Here is a 27,481-nt window from a genome sequence, read left to right as displayed (position 1 = left end):
AAAAAAAACAAAAACAATTTCAGAAAAAGTTGCTTAAACCTGTTGCACGTTGTAAGTTTAAGTCTGCAACCTTAGTGATTTATTTTAAGAAAACTTGTGAACACATATATTTCCCCCCTCTTGTATCTTATTATATAAGCTTCCAGTAGACCACATACACACCAAACAACTGACAAGAACTGCACTTTACTGTACACCAACTGTCTATCAGTACTACTCAGGTGTAATTCCTACTGTGCAATATCATTTTCCACTTGTGCATTTTTGTTAATAGTCTGTTTATTGCCAGTACTGTATATGCTGCTACTTTTTTTATACTTCCTTCTATTTAAATGGTTCATATTTTGTTACACTTTACTGTGTTAGCTGATGCATCTTGTTTTTTGCACTATCCCCTTTGCTGCTGTACACTGCAAATTTCCCCACTGCAGGACTAATAAAGGAATATCTTATCTTCTTATCTTATCTTATACATATACATATATGAAAAGGAGATTTAAATCAGCTTAGATAATACATTTCATAAATACAACGGATCCGCTGCATCCCTGTGTTTGGACTGTGTAAGAGGATGCTGAGCTGATTCTTACCTCCTCCTGACACCTAAGCTTGCTTGGCCCACTTATCTTTTACACAGTAAACGAGTGCCGTCCTCCCACACCAATGGATCCACTTAATTATTGACTGCCCCACTCCACCCCATCTACATTATTCAGCATGGGGGGTATATTTAGAGACTTGTCTGGCCTGGAATGTCTGGCCACACCGTTCATATGCAAATTACCCCCCACCAGTGAGTGTAGTGCTACCTAGAGGATGTGCTGCACGGCTGCAACTATACCATATCATATTCAATCAATCATCTCTTTTCTAGGGCTGCCCCCTCTTAGTCGATTAGTTGACTAATCGGTCGCTTTCGTCTTAAGATTTCTTTAGTTGATTAGTCATTTTTTATGCTTTTTTCATGCTGAATGATTTATTTCTAAGAAACTTATGGGCACATATCTGGTAAACACCAGATTTAAAGTGATTCTTTGTGGAGACACTCAGTTTCACAGATCTGCAGATTAAATCAACTAATCGATTAGTTGACAAAATCATCTGGGTGTTAGTAGACAGAGAATTTCTTTGGTCAAGGTCAGCCTGAAACATTTCCAATAATGTTTCCTAACATTTCCAATAATAAACAATAAACAGTTTTGTATGCAAATTGAAAAAAAAAAATAAGTTACTGGAGCCTGAAGTGAATCATAGTTTTTTCTTTTTGTCAGACCAACATTAAAAAATACTCAAAAATATTGTGTTTAGTGAATGAGGGACAGAAAGAAAAGCAAGCAAATCTTCACATTTGAGAAGCTAAAACCAGCAAATGTTTGGTACCAGGGCTGCAACTAAGGATTATTTTCATTGTCGATTAATCTGTCGATTATATTCTCGATTAATCGATCAGTTGTTTGGTCTATAAAATGGTGAAAAATGTGGATCAGTGTTTCCCAAAGCTCAAGATGACGTCCTCAAATGTCTTGTTTTTTTCCACAACTCAAAGATATTCAGTTTACTGTCATAGAGGAGTTAAGAAACCAGAAAATATTCACATTTAAGAAGCTGGAATCAGAGAATCTTGACTTTTTTTCTTAAAAGAATTACCCAAACCGATTAATCGATTATCAAAATTGTTGGCAATTAATTTAATAGTTTAATAGTACTAATTGATTGATCGTTGCAGCTCTATTTGTTGCTTTAACTTGATAAATAATAAATGATAAATTACTTCTGTGATAGATTGATTTCCTGTCAGTTGACAGTTACAACATTATCTTGTTGCCGGTCTAAAGGGTGATATAAGTGTAAACACAGATCCAGCTGAGGGACAGTCCCTCATCAGCTGTTGACTGTTTGTTTTTCCATGCAGGTGGTGATTCTTCACTCACCTGTTGCCTCTGAAGTTACAACAGGAGTTTTAAAAAGTGGATGAAAGTCAAGGTTGATATTGTCATGGAGAACATGCAGACCACAGTGATCTACGTATACTGAAGGTTTACTAATTGCATCGTCTGGCAGAGAGCCCAGATAGACTTAATCTGTCCTGCCAAACTATATACAGCAGGCTACATGTCACACTGGACTTATCACAATAGCATGGAGCACTTGTACTCTAATTGTATCAGCGTGTTTAGCACGTTGACATCGTGCTAACAGAGGTCTCAGAGTTGCTGTCGCGTGGGTCAGTGGGTTTTTTTCTCTGAGCGTGTGTGTGTGTGTGTGCTGAGAGTTACTAATGGATCATGCAGGCACTGACTCACTGAGTGTTGTTCCACTGGGTTGTTTGCTCAGCTCTGCACTGTGTGTGCATGTGTGTGTGTGTGTGTGTGTGCGTGTGTGTGTACATGCATGTGTACGGTTGGCCATCACATTGTCTGTGTCCATCCCTCTCCGTCCACTATCTCTCTGGTTCTTTGGTTGCCACAGACAACCACATCTTTCGCCCCTTATTGGCCGACTCCATGGCAATGCTACCTGTAAGCCTGACAGCTGGTTATGGTTGATGGGGCACGTATAGGATATAGGATAGGATAGGCAGGTCTCATCACTTTGCCCTCTCTGTGTTTCCATTTAGTTTCACTTTCAGGAAAAAGATAAACATGTCCGTAAATCAAAGCACCAGGCTTTGATACATAATAGAAATCCTTCAAACGGGAGCTATTTAGTTTGCAGATCTATCTGTTTTATTCTGCTATATTTCTTTGATCCAGCACCCATCCTGACGGACACTGGATGTGTGCGTCTTACCGTATTTTATTAGTAAATTAAAGCAGACAAAGAGTGACAAGGAAAAGCCAGCAATGTCCTATTGCACCTTTAAAAAGTATTTTTCCATACAAGAAATTAAATAAAAATTGCAATTAGGGGCTAGTTGTTCAGTTGAAATTAAGCAGAAATATGAATGCTATTTTATGAATATCGAGTAGGGCTGCCCTCTCTTAGTTGACTACGTTTTATTTAGTCAATTAGTCACTTTTTTCATGCTGAATGACTTATTTCTAAGAAAATTATGAGCACATCTCAGGTAAACACAATATTTAAAGTCATGCTTTTGTGTGATTCTTTGCGGAGAAACTCAGTTTTACAGATCTATCAATTAAATCAACTCATCGATTATTAGACAAAATCGTATGAGTGTTAGTTGACTAAGTATTTCTTTGTTCTAGACGAGGACTTCCCTAATATCAAGATTATTTAAAGGTGCAATTGATAACATTGATAACATTCAGCCACTATATGCTGCATTCTCCTTCCTCCATTCCGTTGTATTCACTTCACAAAAAGTGGTTGCCAGACACGTACCGTCAAACTCAGACAGTTTTTCGCCACACTAATTGGCAACTTGATCGCTGACGACCCAGAGATACCAACGTTGTTATTCTATTAGCTCATAACCCTTGTTTGAAGTTGGAACCGAATGTCAGATATCTCCTACAAAGATAAACAAAACATTCATTTCGGACCCGTCAAAAGTTTTAAAATGATTAATTCACAGTCATAATATTTTTTTTTAAAGAAAAGCCATACTTTTATTCATCACCTTTCTAAAAGCTCTGTGGATGTATTATTATTTCTAATATCCATCTACCTAAAAATGTTATTAATAAGACCTTTAACAACATTTTTTAAAATTCCTTAAATATATGTTTTTTATAACACGGATAATGATTGCAGTGAAAGTCTAAACTCCTGAGAGGAGTGAACTGTAACTCTGGCGCCGTCTCTGTCTCTGGCCGGAGGTACAGTACATGATGCAGCTGAAATCATTACGGCTATTTATAGCTAACTTTTCATTGTTGATAGCCACTTATAAACCCATCACGCCAGATCAATATATTGGCAGCTGTGAATAGTTGTTGTTGTTGTTGAACTGTTGGCTGAAGCGTATCGGGTATCATTTATTCCTGCCTGATGTTCTCCTCCTGTCAGACAGAAAGTAATGGGATTTGACCGCACAGAGAGGGAATATGATACTCTCCATCATATGGGCACCGAATATCATTTCGCTTCTTCTCTCCCATGTCGTGAAAGCACTACACTTATTGTTGTAAATGCGTTTTAGCCATTAAACTAGTCTGGTTGAATCAGACTGCGTATTGCTCAGATATGAGAGGTTGAATAACAGTCTTTTCATAGCCTCCTCTCTCCTGTCATCTCTACTCTCAGCCCCCTCTCTGTCTTCTCAGGGTGTGCTGTTGCAGCTGAGGAGGGCTTATAAACTTGTGACTAATGCTGTAGCTGTGTGATTGAAAGCAGAGCTAATGACATACCGGAGCCTGCTGCTGCTGCTGCCGCTGCTACAGGGAGACTGGGAACGCTCTGCACGCCTGACATATAGAATAATCCAGATCAGGTAGCTGCTGAGTTAGGCGGGGTTCGGATGAGGCATCGATAGGGTGACCAGATCCCAACAAATGTGGGACAATGAGTATGATAGTGTGGGACAATGTGGGACATGTTAAGGCTGAGAAGTAGTCTACAATTTTGATATAAGGTCTATCTAACTTAAATAATAAACATTTCTATTCTGCCCCTTATCCTGTAACATCTCTATGCTTTGCCCGAATGCATCCATAGATCGGCACGACTCACATGAACTGTGTCGCTTCATGTCGTATTCCCCCCTGTGCAGTTTGACAGCAAACACAGCGCCGTGATGACAGCCTTGTTCCCTGCTTTCTTCACAGCCATTGGATAAAAGCCAGATTTTAAAAAAAGCATTTGAAAACTAGAGCCAATGAAAATATTGGACATCGTCTCAATATGTGGGACGTGGGACAAGAGATAAAAATGCTGTGCAATCCCTCGTATAGTGGGACACCGGGGTCACCCTAGTCATCATAGAGAATAGTCATCTTCGGTCCACGTTTCCCATGCATTGGATGAAGTGACGCACTGTGACTTACATTTATGGGACTTTTTGGATTAATACTCTGGAGATCAGCTTCGGATTGAGTCAACTGGTGGATATGTTTTTGTTTATTTAGTCTTTATTTAACCAGGAAGTCTTTTGAAATACTCTTTTGCAAGAGTACGACGACATATTAGGGCCACATTGAGGGTGAAAAAAATTGGAGATTTCGAGAATAAAGTCGTAAATTTACGAGAAGAAAAGTCGTAATAATACGAGAATAACGTCACAACTTTCCGAGAAAAAAAGTAATTTCCTCCTACACAGAAGAGGCAGTTTCCCCTACATCCGTGTGGTTCTTTCTATTTATAACGCAGTTTCTTGCACAATCTTTTCAAGGTCCTGATACTGATGATAATGAGGTGCTAATGTGCCAAAAGATTAAGTATTTTGCTATTTGTGAAACTTAAACTAAAGTATAACTTCACAAGATGCTCCACGTTCTTCATTTTCACACAGGTGGCATGCTGCTCTATTTTCCCTCTAAAATAACACGTAAAATTACTACTTTATAATATGACTTTATTCTCATAATACTACGACTTTTTTCCCTTAAACTTATGACTTTATTCTCGTTATCTCAGATTGATTTTTTTTCCTCAATGTGGCCCCAGTACTCTGTTGTACAAGAGAGACCTGGCCAGCATTGTGTAAATTACACAATATCCACATGCAGATTTTTGCCCATTTAAGTCATAAATGGGCAAATTTATGACTTAAATTATTACCATGTGGAAGACACTCAAATAGGTATAAGAAGGAGAAACATGTACCCAAAACCTTCCTCAAAGTGTTGTGGTTTCTGCCCGCTCAGATGAATCATACTTCCTATTGAGAAAGCGTAGGAACACTTGTTCCTCCTTTTTTTCTTATGTGAAAGATTGTACTTTAACAGGAAAGTTGCCACATGATGAGAGGTTGTAACGAACACAAAGCTGTAGATAAGGCGATCCCTGCTTCTAAATGTGTTGCAGTGGTCTCACCTATTACTTTGTCACTCGGTCTCTCACACTCTCGCTTCCAGAGATAGTATAATTATGTACTAAATTCCAATGTGGCACTGAAGCAATGTAAAGTTGTGTCCTTTTCTGTTGCTGAATCTAATTTGAGGTAATTGTGTGTAAATTGCTGGCCTCAACAACATCCCCTTAACAATCCCCTGTACCCACTTGACACATGTATAACTAACCAAAGCAGATCACAGACAGGGGAATTACACCCCTCCCAAATCCTGGATTGTAATTTTCCCATCACCATGGTGAGATTTTAGCATGTGGTGGGAGTTTGAGGAGGAAGGGTACAGATATACAATTACACCCAACAGAGAGGACAATATGCCAAGACAGCTACAGGGGAAGAAATGGAGAGAGAAAATAGAGAGATTCAGCACCGGTCTCTAAAAGACTTGATTGTTCTGCTTCCACAGGCACTCCAGTCTTACTCAGGAATGACAAATGAGTCGGTAATGGAGGTATAACAGAGTCTAAGACAGACAGTCAGCATCCACTAAAGCTAAGGACAGAGAAGTAAGCAGTCTTCTTTATGGACTGACTGTCAGTTTCGTCTTAATGGTCATGAGTTGAAATTGCCAGACAGGGATAGGTTCTCTTCTGGCGAGCTGCCATAGATAACAGTACATGTGTATGTAAGGCTCTGGTACCTGGCTGTCATTCCATAGTGGTGAGTCTTTGGGTTACCTCTGTTTGTTAAAGTCCCAGTGAAACAGAAGTTAGAGCGTCTTTAGCTTCTGTACTGAGAGTATTCTCTAGTGAAACCATAGACTGTATATAGGAAGTGGACATAGTCACCGTGACGTCACCAGTTGGTTTGTGGACTGCCGTTTTTTGAAGCCTCGAGTTCGATATTTTGTCCGTCATCATGTTGTTTTTTGCAACCAAAGTGACACGAGAGGGTGAAGTTAAGTATAACCCCACGCTGAATGAGATATTTTAAGCAACCAAAAAGGTTATAAATAAACTTTCATGAAGTGAAAACACACAGTGAAAGGGTTAAAGTTGCAAGACGAAAACACAGACAACTCCCAGATCGGACAACGCCGTGGTAGTGACCTGTCAATCACAAGGTAGCCACGCTCTAAAGCATCCCCTGCTTTATGGTCTATTTGACTCTAAATGAGACCGTAATTTACTAAGTGAACATCATACTGTATTGAAGAAGACTTGAAACTAGCGATGAGACCATAAACTCATGTTTACAATGTTTACTGAGGTAATAAATCAAGTGTGAAGTAGGCTCATTTTCTCATAGACTTCTATACAATCAGACTTCTTTTTGCAACCAGAGGAGTCGCCCTCTGCTGGCTGTTAGAAAGAATGCAAGTTTAAGGCACTTCAGCATTGGCTTCACTTTTCAGACTCTGGAGTTTCCCGCTGTGTGAAACAGAATATTTAAGCCGGATTTGATTTGAGGAATTCAAATCAAATCATTTGCATTTGATTGGACCAGTAAAAAGTGGGCGGGCTTAGAGTGGAGCGTGATACTGTCGCTAAGAGTTGCAGATTGATGGATGGATGGATGTCATGATATTATTGGTTGAATCTGTTTGGTACTAGCATACGCAAGCACACATCATATTTGTTTTACAGGTAGAAAAGATTATTGGATTTTGATATAAAAATACAAAGACTTTTTGTTTTTGTTTTTTAATTTTTGCATATATTATTAAATAGGTGCACAATATGACGGAGATGTGATCTAAAAGTGTTAAAAGGGCATTTTTCATTACATCTTGACTTTACCCTTTACCTTTATGGATCTGTCCATTCCATATAAGGTTGCAGCCTGCAGCCAGTTAGCTTAGCTTAGCATAAAGACTGTAACCAGGGGGAAACAGCTAGCGTGGCTCTGACCAAAGGTAACAGAATCCACCCTCCAGCCTATCTTCTTGTTGGTTTAATCCATACAGTGACTGGTTGGAGTCTCTGCTGGTTGCCTGGCAACCTCACGGTGACCACAAGGCTCCAGTAAGTCACTGCGTCTGGCCAAGAAATAGGAACATAACCCTCTTGTAGAAACCACACACTTCAGTTTTAATCCATAAACATCCGTAAACAGAGATCAGATTTAGTACCTAGCGAGCATCTGACAGACAGAAGATGAATAAGTTCCTGTTTGAGGTTACACAATCATTCAGAAGGATTGGTAAGAGCATCACAAGACTCTATAGGAACTAATACTCATGTCTAGACCTGCAATGATTAGTCAATTAATGAATTAGTCCATAGAAAGTAAATTAATCTGCCAATAATTTGATAATTTATTAATTGTTTTGAGACATTATTGGAAGACTGGTTTATATCATTAAACTGAATATCTTTGTGTGTTTGACTAAATAAGACATATCAAGTCTGCACGTTGGACTTCGGGGCACTGGGATTGACAATTTTCACTATTTTCTGATGTTTTAGACTAAATGATTAATTGATTTATCGATATTGAAATAAATCATTAGTTGCAGCACTGTTTATATTCCCATTTCACTGAATGATTTAGGGTTTTTAATGTTGGTGCAATTTCATTTGATCCCAAGAACGGTGATATGTGAAGTGGATCAGTACGACTTTGAACAATCTCAATATTTAGGACTAATTTAGCAGCCCTGTATTTATCTGAGGCTTGTCATTTTAAGAATCTGTAACCTTTGCTCTTTGCATTAAAACACTTATGAAACGATTAAGCTAACCAGAGAGGGAGGTGGAAAGTCAAGCATTTTTTTTATCAGATTAATTAGATGGAGACGTCAGAGAGGCCCAGGAGGGGAACGCTAATTGGTTTAGGACTCAGTGCTCTGGAGCTATAAAGTAAGAGAGAGAGAGGCTGTAGCGTTAGTATAAGGGAGTCTATTGGTGACTCTGGTCTTGTGTTCATAGATGGACAAGTCGGTCCTGCATGAACTAGCTGTGTGAGTGAGCTGTTTGACTGACAGTGTATCGCCAAAGACAGGACTCCGCTCTGCTCTGCTCTCTTCATTTAACCTCCCAGGGAACTCCTGCTCTGCTCTTATCCACCAACCACAGCTGCTGGACTCATTTGAACTGCCTGTACCTTTGTTCATTGTATAAGTGTGTGTGTGTGTGTGTGTGTGTGTGTGTGTGTGTGTGTGTGTGTGTGTGTGTGTGTGTGTGCTGCTGTTTAGAGTCTGTGTGTGTGTGTGTGTGTGTGTGTGTGTGTGTGTGTGTGCTGCTGTTTAGAGTCTGTGTGTGTGTGTGTGTGTGACCCTGTCAGTGGCCAGGCAGAGTGTGGGTGTAAGGTACACGGTGCTCAGGTTACTCATTTCTCTCTGGCACAGGACTGGCTCTGTGTCTCACTATTTAGCAGAAGAGAGGAGCCGTGCACAGAGGCAAGCAGAAGGACTATTTATAGATCACTTCTGGCCTACTTGGCAACAGGAAGGAGATGAAGACAAGGAAAGGAACTATGGAGGCCAAGGAGGGCCAAAATAGAAAATAGAACATCCAACTAGAGCAAAGTCACTTCTGCTGCTCCGGCTGGGCTGAGACCATTAAAGTTCTACTTCTGTGACTTTGTTGAGTCTGAAACTTTCTCTTCAGACACTTCGCTGCAAGACAAAATCTGTGGCTGTTAAAAGTAGGGGTGTGAATCTTTCAGTATCTCACTATTCCATTCAAAATCGATTCTCGATTCAGTACATAGTAATTTCAGGATCCAGTCCGCTGTGCGCTAATAAAAGTAGTGTGTCAAATTATGACATGAAAGCAGAGTAAAGTGTGTGTAAGATTTTTAGGGGTGCAACCTTTCATTGTCAATTGTTTGCTCTATAAAATGTCAGAAAATGGTGAAAAATGTCAGAAAAGTGTTTCCCAAAGCCCAACATGACGTCCTCAAATGTCTTGTTTTGTCCACAACTCAAAGATATTCAGTTTACTGTCATAGAGGAGGAAAGAAACCAGAAAAGATTCACATTTAAGAAGCTGGAATCAGAGAATTTAGACTTTTTTTATTAAAAAATATTCTCAAATTGATTATCAAAATAGTTGGCGATTATTTTAATAGTTGACAACTAATTGATAAATCATTGCAGAAAGTTTTATCAAGTAATGGCAATAATGTAAACACACAAAGGCAAAATGTAACATTTATTCATGCTAAACTTGCACAACTTTTTACTATAAAGTGTTTAATATTTGTCAATTCTCAGTGACTTCAAGAATAACAAGTTCAAATTGAAAAATTACAATACAAAAAGTAAAAACGCTTCTCGTTACATAAATAAAATTGGTAGACTAGCTACCTTTTCTTTTCTCAGAGACTTGCCAATTCAAAACATAAATTGAACACAAAATAACACTGTAAAACTGCTATTTTGTGTGTGTGTGTGTGTTTTCAAGCACTACACAGTGTGACACCTGGAACACCGTTTTGAGCTGAACTTTTGACGAACACTCTGTTCCTATTTAGTAACAGTTGATTGGTGAAATGAGGAGTTAGTCATCTATACGACACCTCCTCATTTCACTACAAAAACCTAAATAAGGCGACAACTGGCTGGAGCGAGATCGGCAGGAAATTGCCTAAAAGTTTCCTATACTTCCTGTTGGCTATATTGTATCATTGCCAGTAAATATCACAACATTAAACGTGTGTTTTCTGTTTAAAAAGTACAGACGTCAGAAGATAGCAAGTACAATAAGCTTGACTTCCTGGAGATGCTGTTGTCGTCAATCTACCAAGGTTGTGAGGAATTTCTGTCAGTTTGCTGAAGATGAGTTGAAACACAAAGCAGCTACTGTCCACTGTGGGTGGTAACTGTGTTTAAGATAAAGAATATACTTAAAGTCATAAAGTCAATACGACAGGGTTCGTACAAAGTCTTGAAAGTTTGGAAAATGCTTAATTTGAACAGTTATGTTTACAATCAAAGATAATATGAAAAGCTAGAGTGATAACATACATTGATTGCTGAGGGTATAAACTTTATTTTTCACAATTGCACTCATAGTAACAATTTAAATGTGATGATAAAGGCTCCAAGAGTCTGAAAACTTAACTTAGGTACCTTAAAATTGCTTGAAAAGTGCTTTTATTTTACTCTTGTGAAGCTGTTCGAACCCTGAATACTAGTGCAGCTCACACTCTGCTATGTAATGACGCATCTCCTCATGTTTAGAGAACGCAGCAGCACAGTTAGCCACTCTGTGTGTGTGTTTGTCTCAATCAGTCATGAGGTGTTCATTAAACTCCTCAGTCATCACTGAGCTCCCCCTCATCCTGTTGGATTAGCCGTCCGAGCAGCTGATCGTACGGCCTGTAATATGTGTATACGTTCATGTGAGTGTGTTTACACGCCACAGAAGAACCATTAACAACTTAAATAGCAGTTCTGTCCAAATGAGAAACTGCTTATTATTCTCCGGTAGCCCCACATGTTTAAATGAGGAGATGACTTCATCCGCCATGCTGCTGTGTTTCACTTTGATTGTAGTTCGCGGGCCAGCAGCTATAAGTCCTTATAGGGTAGTCAGCATTTAGGTATTCCACCTTAATCCACCGCAGGAATGTAGTCTTCAGGGCGTCCGTACCTACGGAAAGGGAAGCAGGGAATTAACGGGGGAAGACGGCCGTGTCAGAGGATTCACAGTGTGTCCTCTTCCTGTTGTGTTTTTTCCCCCGCAGTCATCGTCTCTGTCCAAACAGACAACGCTACTGAACTTTACGGGAAGGTTTGTGTTGATACAGGCCTCAATTTCAATCGTAATTCCTTCATTATAGTGAACTTAAAGTAGTCCTTACTTAATAGATGGACCCACTCAAATTCTATCAAGGACCCTCTGTGTGTCTTTATGCCTTTTGTTTGTATGTTGAAAGTGTGCGTTACACTGAGGTGGAAGGATCTAATGAAAGATGCTATCAAGTTGCATTATGGGAAGTGTAGGATCCAATGATTTGGAGCTTGACCTATACGAGGGACTAAAAGTCAGGATATCTCGGCCTCTGCTGCTTTGATTTTGACTTTATTAATGTGCAACACAATATCGCTGGAGTGCTTCTTTTAGTAATCCTTATTATTAAGGATCACCGCACCTACATTACACGTTTTCTCTCTTACCTCTTGTGGTATTTAGCCAGGCAGATAATCTAGATTTAGTTTGATTTGGCCTGGTTTTGAGAAATATCTGCCTCTGAGATTTCTGCCCCAAAACAATTAATCTGACTGCTTTTATCATTTTTGTTGCAATAATGAGATTTAAAGACAATTCACATCAATATCTCTTTCCAGAAACTAATCCAGGGATCTCACTGTTGCAAATAAAAACACTGTAGAAAATAGGGATGGAACTACCTATTTTTTTTATTAATCTGTTGATTATGTTTTGATTTAATTGATTAATTGATTAATTGACTAATCGTTTCAGTTGTAATGAAAACTGTTGGCAGTATGTTCTGAGTAACTGGTACATTATTTCTTGGTGTTGTTGTATTTCTGTGAATGGAGTTTTTAAATATACCTCAAATGTAATTCAAATCCCCTCTTTTGTTTCGGGGTAGAGGCAGAAATCTCTAACAAAGATATATCATAACAAATAAAAGTAATTCTACAGTATTGACATGCCTCGACACCCCAAGGGGTAATCGAGAAAATATGTTGTTGTAATTTGGGTGAACCAAGTCTTTAAGAACCTTAAGAACACATCTGTTTCATAGTTGTTCACATACTATTTAACTAATGACAGATATGGAAATATACATTTCAAGGAACATTGGTCACTCTATTAAAAATGAGTCTTAAAGATGTTTATCTTCATCTCTTTTTATTTTTAAATCTCACGATCCTGCTTGGTAAACTTCATATACATAGGCTATAATAGTTTTTTAGCATTTTAATGAAGTCTCTGAAACATGTAAGCAGTAAGAGAAGTTTGTCTACCATACATCATTATAACCAATTATCTTTAGTATATGATTTTAAAATACTGTCTACATTTCTCTCTCTTTGTTTCTTTTTCTTTATCTCTCTAATGTTTATTTTAGTCTGTCTTTTCTTTCTTGACGATACGTGAACTCTAGGATATCTGACTCGCAACAAACTCCTCTCTTTTCATCATTAGGACTATGTGATATCCCATTATGGATCTGTCTGTAAATGCCGGCCTTCATCCACTGCAACATGCCATTGTTTGTGTGTGTTTGTGTGTGTGTGTGTGTGTGTGTGTGTGTGTGTGTGTGTGTGTGTGTGTGTGTGTGTGTGTGTGTGTGTGTGTGTGTGTAGTGTGTATCCAGCCTGTACTCTACTCTACAGCAGTGTTTTCTGTGTTTAAGTTGACACAGCTGGTGGGCAGGATGTCAGCTTCAGGCCTCCGTCTCTGTTTGTAATTCTCCCCTTAGAGAGCAGCCTTCCTTTGCTATAAATAGCCTCTACGTGTGTGTGTGTGTGTGTGTGTGTGTGTGTGTGTGTGTGTGTGTGTGTGTGTGTGTGTGTGTGTGTGTGTGTGCGCCCAGAGAGACTGATGTTCCTCTACCCATTTCCATGTGTGTGTGTTTTATGTTTTCCATGTCCACTGTTCCTCGTCTCACTGTATTTGCTCTGTATGCCCCGGGTGTGTGTTAATGCCTGCGAGATGATGGTGGTCGTAATGATGATGAGTGTGTGTCACATGGCGAGATGGTTTGATTTGATGTGACACACACATGCCGGCTCTATAGGAGACAGGAATATCTTGTTTCTTTCTCTCTATCTTTCCATCATTCGTTTAGGTTTCAAACCCGTTTTCTCTCTCCCATCTGTTCCCTCTTAGTCGTCTCCCACCCTATACTATACCGCGTTGTCCTCCTCCTCCTCTTCCTCCTCTTCTGCCTCGCTTTCGAAATGACCATGAAATGTTCCCGATGTGGGGTGGAACATTCGTGAAGTGATTATGTGACGATGTGCGTCTGTTTTTAGACCGTCATACTTGCATGCTGGAAGACATATTTGTGTTTGGCGGAGTTCCTCTGAGTTCAACAGATGGCCGAAGGCAGCAGAAGCAGTCAATGGGGATGCCGTCCTCGCCCTTTTTCCTCTCTTTCTCTTTTCTTTCTCTCTCTCTTTCCTTCTACGTCCGTCGTTTTTTTTGTTTCCTCTGGCCCAGGGGAAAGGGTTGAGTGAGAGTGATGTGTGTTTATAGCTCTTCAGAGAAATGAGGGGTAGTGTGTGTGTGTGTGTAATGGGTTTCCTTTCTTCTCCACTCCTTGTCTCCCATGCATAAAATTGGTGCTCAGATTCTCAGACACATAAACAGTACACACTTTTCTTATCTTGACAGTTTCCTGTAGATAAATTAGGGCTGTCAAAGTTAACGCGGTAATGACGCAAATTTGTTTTAACGCCACTAATTTCTTTAATGCATTAACGCAACTTGCGATTTTTAGGTTGTAGCGGGCTCAGTTTTAAAGCTTTGTGAAGATAACGCTCCAAACTTGTGCTAAATTTTGGCGAGGAAACACTGTCATGGTAATTTTCAAAGGGGTCCCTTGACCTCTGACCTCCAGATATGTGAATGAAAATGGATTCTATGGGTACCCACGAAACTCCTCTTTACAGACATGCCCACTTTATGATAATCACATGCAGTTTGGGGGCAAGTCATAGTCAAGTCAGCACACTGACACACTGACAGCTGTTGTTGCCTGTTGGGCTGCAGTTTGCCATGTTATGATTTGAGCATATTTTTAATGCTAAATGCAGTACCTGTGAGGGTTTCTGGACAATATCTGTCATTGTTTTGTGTTGTTAATTGATTTCCAATAATAAATATATACATATTTTTGCATAAAGCTGCATATTTGTCCACTCCCATGTTGATAAGAGTATTAAATACTTCACAAATCTCCCTTTTAAGGTACATTTTGAACAGATAAAAAATGTGATTAATTTGCGATTAAAGATTTTAATCGATTGACAGCCCTAAGATTAATACAAGAGGGTGTTCTGCATCTGAGAGTGAGATGCAGTGTCTATGGATGGGACAATATAGGATTTTTTCACAGATCGCAATAAAATACACACAATAACTTGATAAGTTGAATTGTTGAATTTCCATTATCGGGATAATCGTGAATATCCTCACACGAGTGACTTGAAAAAGCTGTCTATCTCGCTATCATGGTAGGGAAGTGAAAAATAAAGCCTGATTTAAAAAAAAATACAGGAATTATCTTGTAAAAAAAGAACAGACTCACACGCTTTTTTGTTTATTTATCCTTTTTTATGCAGGGGGCACCTTATGATTTATGATTACCATATTTAAGAGTTTGTTTTTTTACTAAAAGGACATTCACAAGAAAAGATGTGTGTCCTATCTGTGATGCAATAAACATATGTTTCTTAAATGTAAGGTAAAGAGAGAGTTTTAATCGTATTTTGATGATTATCGGGATAATGTCGTGAATCTCAATTATTTATTTTGGCCTGGATAATGGTGATATGAATTTTTCGTCTTGTCTCATACCTTGCGGTGTCCTTGAGAAAGATTGAAGCTTTGTGTTATTCTATCTGATGGAACCTTTCACTGATTTTATTTTGATTGTCTTGTCTCCCTCCAGACGAGTATAAAGGAGGGATTGTTGCTGAAACAGACCAGCTCGTTCCAGAGGTGGAAAAAGCGTTACTTCAAACTGAGAGGCCGAACGCTCTACTACGCCAAAGATGCCAAGGTAAGCTCATCTAGTGTATCTCCGAGTAGCCACAGGTGAGCAGGATAAATGCTCTCGAGTCTTCGGTCTATAAATTGACTTAGTTTAGATGGAAAAGCTCAAGCTGCCCTCTTATTAGTGTCGATCTTCAGTTTCTGTCCTCTAATCCCACAAATGACTTTCTTTAATGTTTGGAGACAAAGCTTCTACAGGTCCAGAGACAGTCTTAAACGAACATTTCTACATTTTGGCAGCCGTTACAGCGTTCTTCCTCAATACTGGACCAGTTTTGGAAATTGTTGTCCCTATTAGACACACACAAATACCAAAGTTACCTTTCAATGAGTTAAATTGATTTTCCTTTTGAGTATACCTGAGCTTTACTTTAACTACATTTTTGTTTTGAACTTTTTTGAACTTTCTACTCCTGTTGACATCTCTTTCCTCTTTTGCTTCTAACCTTCCTGGTCTGGATTATGTGTGTGTGTATATGTGTGTGTGTGTGTGTGTGTGTGTCTGCACACGCACTAGTCTGGCAGTGCCCTGGCACGCTGGCAGGAGCGGGCGCTGCGCAGAGTGTCCAGGAGTCGCGTTTGCTGGCGAGTTCTGTCCGTGTGCTGGACGGGCGCACGACGCTCCCCCCCACCTCTGGGTGTCAGCGGATCTGAGGAAGGCCTAGTGAGAATTCGGGTCAGCACAGCGCAGCCAGGGACCCGGGGCCCGGGGCCAGACCAGGCCAGCTTAGCCATTTAGCCACTCACCTATATGTGTGATAGTGATGCATTCATGCCATATGGAGCTGCTGGGTAAAGTTAGCATGTACAAATATGTTTTAATTATTATTACAGCAAAATAAACAGGGGGTCATTCAGACAGTGGGGGAGACATTCTGTGGATTTGGATGAGTTTTTTTTATCACCATATGACATGAATGCACTGTATATAATAAGGATATAACCGCAGGTAGACAAGCAAAACACATGTGTACAGACTGTGAGGCCACACCTGTATTATTTGAGCCTAACTTATCCTCTATGGGGATTGTGGTTCTCATTGTTCTGTACTGTGTGTTGCTTGTCCTGTCCTGCAGCTTAAAGTCTCTGCATGGCCATGACGGAAGAATAAAAACATAAATGAAGTATATAAATACTTTGTTTTCTTCGCTGTGTGTTACGGTAAGGATGAGTCGTTTATAACTGGAACCTTATAAGTTATACGAGTTCTCTCCGTCACGGCCAGACGGGGACGTTAGCCTCTATAGATAAGTACCCTCCATGTCCGTCCACTCTGGTGTCTCCAGGTGGCCTGGCTGGCTGTGCTGCCCTGTGCTTAGGAAGCCTGACCTCCTCATTGATCCATCAAGGAGGCTGCATCTCAGCACTGCAGTTAGTCCTAGAAACTACTCTCCTCCATGGATGTATCATAAGAACTGGATACCGGACCTCAAGAGCGCCGCTATTCAGAATTGCTCGCCTGGTGCATACGCGAAAAAAGTTTTCTAGCATCTGGGTTTACTTCCGGGGTATGCGAAAGTATTGTTGAAAGAGGAGATGTCACAGCTTCATAACGCATCATATCATTGGGGTATGAAATCTGGTCTGCACTTGCCAAAAGGCTCACTAGCTTGCGCACAATCCCATAACATGAGGATGATTGATTCGTTTGACTGGGGCGTCAAATAATTCTGCAATTATTGAAAAGATCTTTAACAAAAGACCATAAACAAATGCTTTCGATTTGAAAATGTTTTATTGTATATCGGCCGCCATCCATTGGAGCGTACCCAAAAAGTTCTGTTAGGCCGAGATGTTAAATCGTTTTTCTTTGCTTGATGAAAGTTTTACAAACATAAAACCTCCATGGATCAAAAATTCATAACAGAATGAGTCATAATCGACCTTGTTTGCAGTTCGAGACGTCCTGTCAACAGTTTTGCAGACGTCTCTTTTACAATGGTGGTCTGCGGGGGATTTTTTGTTGCAGTACCACTGGGAAAAATTGGAAGCAAGCAGTGTCGCCGACTAAACGACATAGATTTAGTGACTTTTCAGACTCTCGTAGCGACTTTATTTCTAAAAAGAGACAAATTTAGCGACATCCACATCAGGCAAAAAGCCAGAAATATAATTCATATGTAATCACAGTCCACAGCTCTTTTTGCCAACAGCTCTTTCTCCTCTTGCGTCGTGTACAGGCGGTGGCGGCGGCGGCGCTATATCCAGATCTTATTATACATCCACGCTCTCCTCTCCTCTCCTTCCTGATTTGATGAAACAAAGCCAGTTAAAGATAACCAAGTCACAGGTAGAATTCATGGATTCTGCTCCTTAACAGTATAAACAGGCTGTAAACAACACGTTATATCCACATAGCATATTAGATAGCTGTTATTGGTCGCTATAAGCACCATAGATGTGGGTAAATAGATGCATACTGCACCCAATAGTAGGTTTTTATCATCTATTCACATGGTCAGTCACCAAAAGAAGGTATAAAAGAACACGACAGCGATCTCGGAAGTCAGGCGCTGCAGTGTAGACTGCGTGAAACTCTAAAGGTCAGGGTGATGGATGGGACAAAGCACAGGGTTTTCACCCAGGATACTGGGGTTCACATCCAACGTGAAACCAACAATGATTAGTTGTCTTTGTGTTCACAAGCGTTAAGTTTCGTAGTTATTTTAAGCCAAAACACAATGTTTTTCCCTAAACTTAACTAAGTGGTTTTCTTGCCTAAACCCAAATAAGCTTTTTTGTTTGTGTTCAAAACGTAACGTTTCATTCAGTTTTACAACTTTTAAGTTTCGCTTTCACATAGCAGGCGTAGTAGGCACTTAATGACCCACAACTAAGGTGCTTATAGAGACCGATAAGGCCTATATAATGGCCTGATAACAGTCGAATCGGGTGGGAGAGAGGAGTTTGAGGAGGTAGGAGGCTCGTTGAGGTGGCTGAGATGCAGCTCTGGATCTATGGGTATAACAGAGGGGTCTGGACGCTTGCCTTTGTCCACCATTCACTGTCAGCTTTCATTACAGCTTCCCTCAAGACAGTTGAGCGTGTGTGCCCACACGTATGTACAAGTGTGTGTGTGTGTGTGTTGGGCTGGTGGTGTGGTGAGAGAGCGAGAGGGAGTGTGTTAAAAGAACTGTAGAAAGTTATTATCGCCCACATACATACGCACACGTGATGCGATGGTACAGCAGCCAAGAGCGCTGTAACGGGGGGTGGGGGATTTAGTGTTTGTGTTGGCATGCCATTCATACTTACACTGGCCGACACTCAATACACACATTCACACACACACTTGTAGGCATATGTGGAAGACACATGCTCCCTCCACGCACGCACACACACACGCACACATACACACACACAGCGAGCGTTGGCTGGTGTCCCTCTCCAGCCAGGCCTGGGGAGAGCGTCGTTAACTGGGCATTCCCTCTGACAGCTGCAGCAGCTCACTCCTCCCACACACACACACACACACACACACACACTCAGAGAGAGTCAGAGGGCATTCCTTTGACGGCATCGTTTTTGGCCCGCGGCCCTTTTAAGAGCTCAGCTGCGTGCCTTACGCATCACAGCTCTGTTAGGATATCATGTTCCTGTTTGTAGACTCTGGCTCTCCTCTCTTGTCTGTCTGCTGGCTATATTGCTTTAGAGTTGGCTCCAGCTTCTCCTCTTCCTCCTCCGCCGCCACATAGAGAATTCAATAAAACACATCAACATTCACCGTCTTTGTTATTCGCACTGTTCTCATTTAGGTAGAGAGTCAAAACAAAGGAAACTCAGGAGGGAAATCCTCACACAGCAGTGGAGGTTTATAGCTGCGTCGTGGTGGAGAGCGTTTCCCGGCAGATGGAACAAACTGTGTTATCTCTCGGACAGACTGGACTCATTGTTCTGGACCAGAACGTTTCTGAGCTCTACATTTTATTAACCCCTTGAGACCCATCCACTGCAATGAATCAAAGATTTCTGCCCAGTAACTAGAGTCAACTAACCAATAAATGTCAAGTAGGCTGCACAATAAATCTGAATTTAATCAAAATCGCAGTATGGCCTACTGCACTTATCAAATCGCAGGAGGCGCAATATTTGTTAAATTGTGTCAAAATACTAATACTAATACATATCCTACAGACTTAAGAAAACATCTTTGTTTTGTACAGATCCCCGCAAACGTCACACCATAATCATTTCAATATGTTTTTCATAGAAAATGAGAATTATGATCATCGCAATTGCAATATCAGTCAAAATAATTGCAAATAGATCTTTTTTTCAAAATCTAAAGTAGAACTGCAACGATTAGTCGAGTAATTGATTTGTCGATCGACAAAAAAATAATCGGCAGGTATTTTGATTAATGATTACTCGTTCAAGTCATTTTCAGAAAATGCTTTTTTCAGCCTCTCAAATAAGGAGATTTCCTGCTTTTCTCTGTTTTATATCTTATTAAGTTGAATATCTTTGGGTTGGCCGCAGTACACCGTTACCTTGTGTTACTTTTGGACGTGTCGATATGTGCTCGTTACGTGCATACTGTCCTTTTAAAAATAAGTTCCCTTTTCACAGGAAGTTAGGTTTAGGCGACACAAACACTTAGTTAGGGTTAGGTAACGGTCGTATTTGACGTTAACTTCGCTGTCTAACGACTTATGGAACTCACAGGATTGACAATACTAACAAGTCACTAGACAAAATAAATTAAAGTTGCTTTTAGTTTCACACGGGACACGATCAGCGGTCTCCTGGTTGAAAGTCTTGCGTTTCTTCGACCCACATGCTGCCCACTCGGCGGTATTTGACGAGTTGGGAGTGAGACTGGGTTGGTTTAATCATAACGTAATGCCCTCCATGACACGCGTGGGTCAAAATAACCTCGACAAAAGCTGAGAGGAATGCACATCTGCTGTTTCCTTTGTTTTGACTCCATTACAGGGTGTAGATCATCTAGAGACATTTAGAGAAGTGCTTATGGAAGTCTTGCATTATCTGAAGCTTGTAGCTTTAAGATTGTTGGTTACGTATTTTGATATCATAATTTTAATAATTCTAAATGCTGCTATTCATGTCTTTCACGAGTCTTGCAGTATAGCTTCCATTTTATTAAGGCCTTCATACCCTATAGTTTACGTTACAATAAGCTAAGTTCATCCCTCTGTTGGAAATATTGTCCAAAGGCTCATTCTCTTCTTCTCTTTTGTGCCCTCCATCTCTCTGTTCTCCTCTCGGGACTCCCCACTTTTCTCTCCTCCCTCCCACACCTCCTCTTCTCTGCAGTCCCTTATCTTTGACGAGGTGGACCTATCGGATGCCAGCGTTGCAGAGTCCAGCACAAAGAATGTCAACAACAGCTTCACAGTGAGTGCATCTTGCATCAGTCTTACCACACACACACACACACACACACACACACAAAGGCACGTGTTGAGCAGTGAGAGTGTAGCATCAGATCTGCAATCTAGATCCTATATTGAGATCCTGGGTCAGGATGAAGATGACACTTTGTTTTGGTTGACTGAACAGTTTTTGGTTTTTGGATGACTGACATGGCATCTTGATTTACTGAAATGACTGTTTCTCGGCTGGATGTCTAAGAACGAGATAACGGTGGAAGTCGTGGGTTAGTTGTCTGGTGCTAGCCTGGCCGCACCTCTTGTTTGTTTTATCCCTACAAAAAGTGAAGTGTAAAAACAACTATTCAACATTTTACAGGGGGTTATGTATGTGACTATTTCTTTTTTCCAGGACCAGTTACCAAGAAATAGTCTGGCGCATAACACTACGGTAGGCGGATTTGTTTGTTTCCGGTCTTTTTGCTAAGCTGAGCTAACCAGCTGCTAAATGTAGCTTCACTAACAAAGACCACGGCAATAACGATCTGGGTTTAGAAGAAGATGGAGGGAAGTCAAGATGATGTGATGAGTGATGGCTTAAGGGTCTGGCAGGAGGATGAAGGGTTGAGGGATGATGGGATGGAGGGATAAGGAGAAGAGGGATGAAGATTTGAGGGGAGGAATCAGGGTCGTGGTTGGACAGATGGAGGATGTTGGACCGGTGTCGTCAGGAGGGAACCGGGGGAGTCGAGACTCTGTGTGGAGGAGCCGTCTCTTTGTGAGCTCTGATGTTTGCAGAGACGCCCCGTGAGGTTCCTGTTTTCAAACTAGAGAGAGTGAAAAGATAATGAAAGAAATGGGTCCACTGACTGAACGGATCAGGTGTGCTTAAATTCGTTTGTGCGGAAATGGGATGTGTTTGAGGCGTGGTCTTTGTTCCCCGAACCTATGAAGCTTCATTTCATATTTAACGGACAGATAGGACAGTGAGTGGTATCGATCTTCTCAATTAACTCTTGGCAGGAAAGTGAATCCCCAAAATGTTGAACTATTCCTCTAATGGACATCATCAACATTTCCCCTCTTCTTTTTTTGTGATACTCTACTAAATATTTGAAGGTCGGAGTTCAGATCATCCCTGAAGTTGATTCGGTGTCATGCTGAACTTTGCCTTTGACTGACAGCGCCCTTCTCTTAGCACTAAGCAAAGATGATTTAAGGTAATTTGACCAAGTTTTCTGAGATGTCACAGTTGTCATATTGAGTCCCATTAGTTGTATATCTACAGCCGCTACTTTTTAACGAACACTAGACTGCATTCACTGGCAGCTGTTATGCATTCAAATGCAGATCCATCAGGATTTACAAGGAAAACAGGATTTGCCCTTCAGTGATAATGATATCAGAGAATCATATTGTACACCGGGAAATATCAGTCCTATATTTATATTTAGATGATAATACATTTCCCAGCACTGCTCCTTATATTTTGTCACATACTCCTCATCATGGCACATCCAGTGGGAGTAAACAAGTGATGCTGTGGATGCTTGTTCGGGAAAGAGAATGAGCAGCTGAGCTGGAGGATGCGTGTGTGGGAAGGTGGAAGGGAATGAACACGAGTATAATGAGCATGAAAACAGACAGCGAGAGAGCTAGTAGTGCCCGGTCCGTTCTATAAATACCTCTCCGCTCCCCGGGTGTTGCTATAAAAAGAAACAAGGAGGAGGCGGAGGTAGGCAGGAGAGCAGAGCCCAGAGGAGAGCACGCAGCTATTTTTAGAAACGCCTTGAAACGCTTCACTGGGTGCCTGGGATGGCTTAACGTCTGCTGTATTCATAAATTAGATTATAGTGTGCCTGCTGCATGTGAGTGTGCACATGTGCATTTCAGTCGTGACTGTGGCGTGTGGTTGTTGCCGGGTTAATAAACATGCTGTGATAAAGGGGGTTGGAGATGAGCTCCACATGAGCATCAGCATCCCGCTAAGATGGTGAGAGGAGAAGGGGAAAGAGGGGATGTTGAAGGAGGGAACGATGGGGAGCAAAGGGGAGACAAAGATGGGAAGTAAGGTTTGGGAAATGCATTCACAGGCAGAGGTGAAATAAGGGCATGACGAGAATAGAGCACGCTGAATGAAGGATTGATGGGGAATGACTGCAGAGCAGTTTAAGATGGCGAAGGGAAAGACACGGCAAGGTAGCGCAGTAGAAGGAAATCCTGGAGTGATGTCACACCGTCGCTAACTGCACTCGCACACATACTCCCCGGGGGGAAAGAGAAAGAGAGGGGTAGAGCGAGAGCGAGTCACGAGCAAGAAGTGGGAGAGGGAAGACGGATGCGGCGGAAAAAGAGGGATGGAAATGAAGACGGAACAGGCGAGACTGACATAAAAACCAAAGGTAATGTGACGTGCCGAATGGTATAGTTCACCCACACATGCAAATCTCTGTAATGCATCAAAGCCAGCAGAGAGAGCAGTCACACACACACTGACAGGGGGAGACCAGGCTCAGGTTGTGTGGTCACGACTGAGAGAGAGAGGGAGAAGAGAGGGAGAGACCACTGCAGAGGTTGCATTGTGGGTCTTTGCTCAGACTGTGCAGAGCAATTAGCAGTCTCTCTGTGTCTCCGTGTCTGTCTCGCTGTCTCCTTCTGTCTGTCTGTCTGTCTGTGTTGTCGGTCGGTCCTCTGAGGATGAGTGATGCTGCTGGCGTCCTCTGTGCAGGTCGGTGCTACTTGGTTGGATGCTTTGAGCGAGTCGTGCCAGTGCTAAGATGTTTAGCGATTCTAGTCGGAGCTCTGCAGATGTCGGCTCAGATTGTGCATTGCCTGTTTTCACAGAGGGGGGGGACCAAGGAGCCCCCTCGGGTGCTAGACGGCATTTGGACCCACCAGCAACGTATAGGGAATACTTAAATGTCACTTGAATTGATTAGAGAAGGGAATAATTTCACTCCTTTTTTTCAGTGCATTGCACAATGTAGACAGTCATGTAGTTACTATAAATACTCCACCATTATTAATTTATTTAACAGGGACAATAAAGATATACATTGTTATATACAGTAGGAATAAGAAATGCAATAAATGTAAAATTGCAGATAATTCAGGGTAAAGCAACTAAACAAACAAAGCAGATTCAGGATAAAAACAGCTGTGCATGAGGATGTGCATGGGTCTTTGTGTGCATGCATTATTCATGACTGGGTATGCATTGACATATAGATGGGAAAGTATACGTATGTCGGCGTAAAATGTACTGTATGTGACCAGCTGATCTTGTGTTGCTGTTGTTTCACATATGCATTGAAACAGAGCCAGCATGTGTGACTATATGATGAGGCGGCGTGTCGCCTTATAGCGCTGCTGTGAGGGAGCACCTTGAAGTCCACGTGAGGGAGAACGGAGCGAGCTCAGCCCACCCCGAACCCTAAACTCATTACAGACTCCGCAGGGACGCGCCGCCTCTCACTGACTCACTCACGCTTATCGGATTGGCTCGCTTATTACTGTCCACTTTAAATCCACCAAATGAATCTCAAGGAAATTCAGAATCGTCTTTGAATTGTGCACTCGTATCAGCGGAGCATCGGCGCTTCTCTCTGATTTGTAGTGTAGTTAATATTAACTGTTTTCGATGATAACAGTGTGAGTGTGTGTGTGTTGTAGGGAGAGAGCAGCTGTGACAGTTGTGTTTCCACCTCCTCTGTTGTTGTGCTGCAGGTCCCAGTGGATGCAGGATCTGTGCACCACTGTCGCCAATCCTCTGCCTGTGAGCGTGTGTGTATGTGTGTGTGTGCGTGTGTGTGTGTGTGTAAGCAGTGACGGGTGTCCCTCATTATCGGTTAATCTTTGGTGGTTGCCTCTCTACCAAAAATAACAGCTAATGAGGCTCATAATTACATGTTCTCATCATTTAGAGCTGAGGATGTTGATCAAAGAGGCCACTTCTTGTTGTCACTTGTCATTAAACACCCAGACACACACACACACACACACACACACACACACACACACACACACACATCTGATATATTCAGCTCTGAAGGTCAGTCATCAGGAGAGGTTTTCCACACTTGAGGGATGCCTAGAGCCATTTTTGGAAACAGCCGTTCCTGTTTCCCCTGGCAACCAATCTTATCACTACCCGGTTCCAGACACAAGACACACACATGGACACAGTACACCAGCAGGGAGACATGATGATCTATGTCCAAAGGGATCAATTTGCCCAGTGCATGTACACACCAATGCACACACACACACACACACACACACACACACACACACACACTAATCCCTGCAGTTCCTGGTGGAAAACTGGATCGTGATTAACGGCTGAGAAAAACACACAATTCTCTGAAGAGAGAGTGAACCAGAGGAGAGAGAGAGAGAGAGAACAACAGATTTACTGTCGTTGTACATGCAGAAAGATTGTAAAAGGCTGATTGGTTGAGAGTTAAACATGTACAGCAAACACACACACACACACAGGACACTTTCTCACAACACACTATCACTAATTCTGGAGTTGTTGTCTCCACTTACTCAGGAGAAAGGAGGAAGAATGCCAATGTGATTAGCTTTAATATCGAGGGAGGGTAAAGAAAGGATATTGTCCTTTCCTCACCCTCATTACACCCACAGATGACGTGATTTTTATGTTGTCCTTTTTTTATTTGGACATGTTGTTCAGTACTCAGGCATACCCAGATATTGATTAGAGGTCTTGGGACAGATTGATTACAAGAGTGATTAAGGTGATTGATCCGGCTGGTGTTTCAAGCTCAATATGCTAAACACCAAACAGACCATCCAGAATAATATTTTAACAATATGATAATTTATATTAATAAAAAAATTACTTAATTTAATTTAAAAAAAAAAAAGTAAACAGCAGCATCAGCGTCACCCATCTTGTTTTTTTGCAACCAGAAGTGACACAAGAGGGAGGAGCTAAGTACAACCGAACACTGAATAAGACATTTTTAGTCGACCAAAAAGTTATAATTAACTTTCATGAATTGAAAACACACTGTGAAAGAGTTAAAGTTGTAACACAAAGACACGGACAACTCCCAGACCGGACAACGTCGAGGTAGCGACCTGTCAATCACAAGGTTACCCCGCCCTAAAGCATCCCCTGCTTTATGGTCTATTTGACTCTAAATGGGACCATAATTTACTAAATGAACATCATGCTGTATTGAAGAAGACTTGAAACTAGTGATTGAGACCATAAACTCATGTTTACAATGTTTACTGAGGTAATAAATCAAGTGAGAAGTAGGCTCATTTTCTCATAGACTTCTATACAATCAGACTTCTTTTTGCAACCAGAGGAGTCGCCCCCTGCTGGCTGTTAGAAAGAATGCAGGTTTAGGACACTTCAGCATTGGCTTCACTTTTCAGACCCGGAGGTTCCCAGCAGTTGGTAGCAAATATGTCACCTGTTTTTGTCCCGTTGTTAGAACACTTACATTTCTAAAATGCTTTGCAACATCTAATCAGCGTAAGATTTGCCTCATCTGAGATTATGATTAATGGACCGTTTAGCAATGTTGCGCCCCCTCAGATAAATCAGTGTGAGTTTGTAAATGTTACATCTTATAAACTATGATCAATGGAAGCTCTATTCATTGTGGGGGAAAATTATGCCTCAATTAAGCATTTAGCAAAACTGTTGGTCAGCGTTGTTCCCAGAGGGATTCCCACAGAGACGCTCTTTCAGCCTCACGAGCTACAACCAGAGAGGAAGGTTATAGGAAGAGAAGGGATTCTTAGACTCTCGTGTTAAAATATACATTTTCTGTATAATTTTAATGCTTTTGAAATGGTAAAATAAGCTTTAACAGCTGCAGCTGGTTGTCACATATACTATTATTAATGAGGAAAATGTGTTTGACCAATTAGAAAATGCAGTTTTTTAAAGTTTGTATATTTTCCAAATTGGCTGATGAAGGAGGCATGTGACTTGGGGGTGACATTATCTTATGGGCCGTTGTTCTGCCACGCTATTAATGCAAAATCTGTGATATAAACAAAAGGGAAAATCCACCATTTAAATTCAAAACATGTGATCAGAGCCTGTTATCACTCCCAAATTGATTGACAGGTCATTTAATACACAAACAAAGGGTCTGATGGTTACACCAACATTTATAACAGCAACATTTTTTTAACCAAAATCAAAGCCAAAATGAAGATGACGCAAATTCTCAAAATACTTTCATGTATTTAACTTGGGGTAAACTTTGCAGTCTTCGCCACAAACCGTCTCGACAGCGCTGACCTTGGAGGAAGCTGTTGCATTAGCTGTGTCACACCATCTGGTTTTATACAACCCTCAAACTTTTAACATGTAAGACGTTTAGTTTTGTAGTTCAGATGCAGTGATTTTCTATAAATAACATCATCTACTGTAGTGAAGTTAATAATGTATGTAACAATTTCTGTTGCTTATATTTACAGAGGAGCCATCTGACATTTGTCACATGTAGAAAAGCAGGTGTGTAAAATCTCCGGCA

General features: G+C 41.0%; 1 protein-coding gene across 15 annotated transcripts in view; it reads left to right on the top strand.

The window, feature by feature from the left end:
• dgkh (diacylglycerol kinase, eta) overlaps positions 1–27,481 on the top strand; it is a 65,912-nt gene that overhangs the window by 4,498 nt on the left and 33,933 nt on the right. For 6 of the 15 annotated variants that reach the window (XR_012596953.1, XM_074657677.1, XM_074657680.1 and 3 more), the window contains 4 exons: positions 15,515–15,625; positions 16,136–16,294; positions 20,896–20,976; positions 21,364–21,402. Coding sequence is in view for 13 of the 15 variants with exons in the window: in XM_074657677.1 (XP_074513778.1) it covers positions 15,515–15,625; positions 16,136–16,294; positions 20,896–20,976; positions 21,364–21,402 (390 nt within the window). In the remaining 2 variants the exon portion in view is untranslated. Of the gene's footprint in view, positions 1–15,514; positions 15,626–16,135; positions 16,295–20,895; positions 20,977–21,363; positions 21,403–23,017; positions 23,354–23,523; positions 23,680–27,481 lie in introns of those variants that run through there. The other 9 variants (XM_074657685.1, XM_074657684.1, XM_074657678.1 and 6 more) reach the window with 5 other exon arrangements.

Source organism: Sebastes fasciatus, chromosome 14 (assembly GCF_043250625.1).
Source record: "Sebastes fasciatus isolate fSebFas1 chromosome 14, fSebFas1.pri, whole genome shotgun sequence".
In the NCBI taxonomy this organism is placed as follows: Eukaryota; Metazoa; Chordata; class Actinopteri; order Perciformes; family Sebastidae; genus Sebastes; species Sebastes fasciatus.
This window is presented reverse-complemented; position numbering and strand designations above follow the sequence as displayed.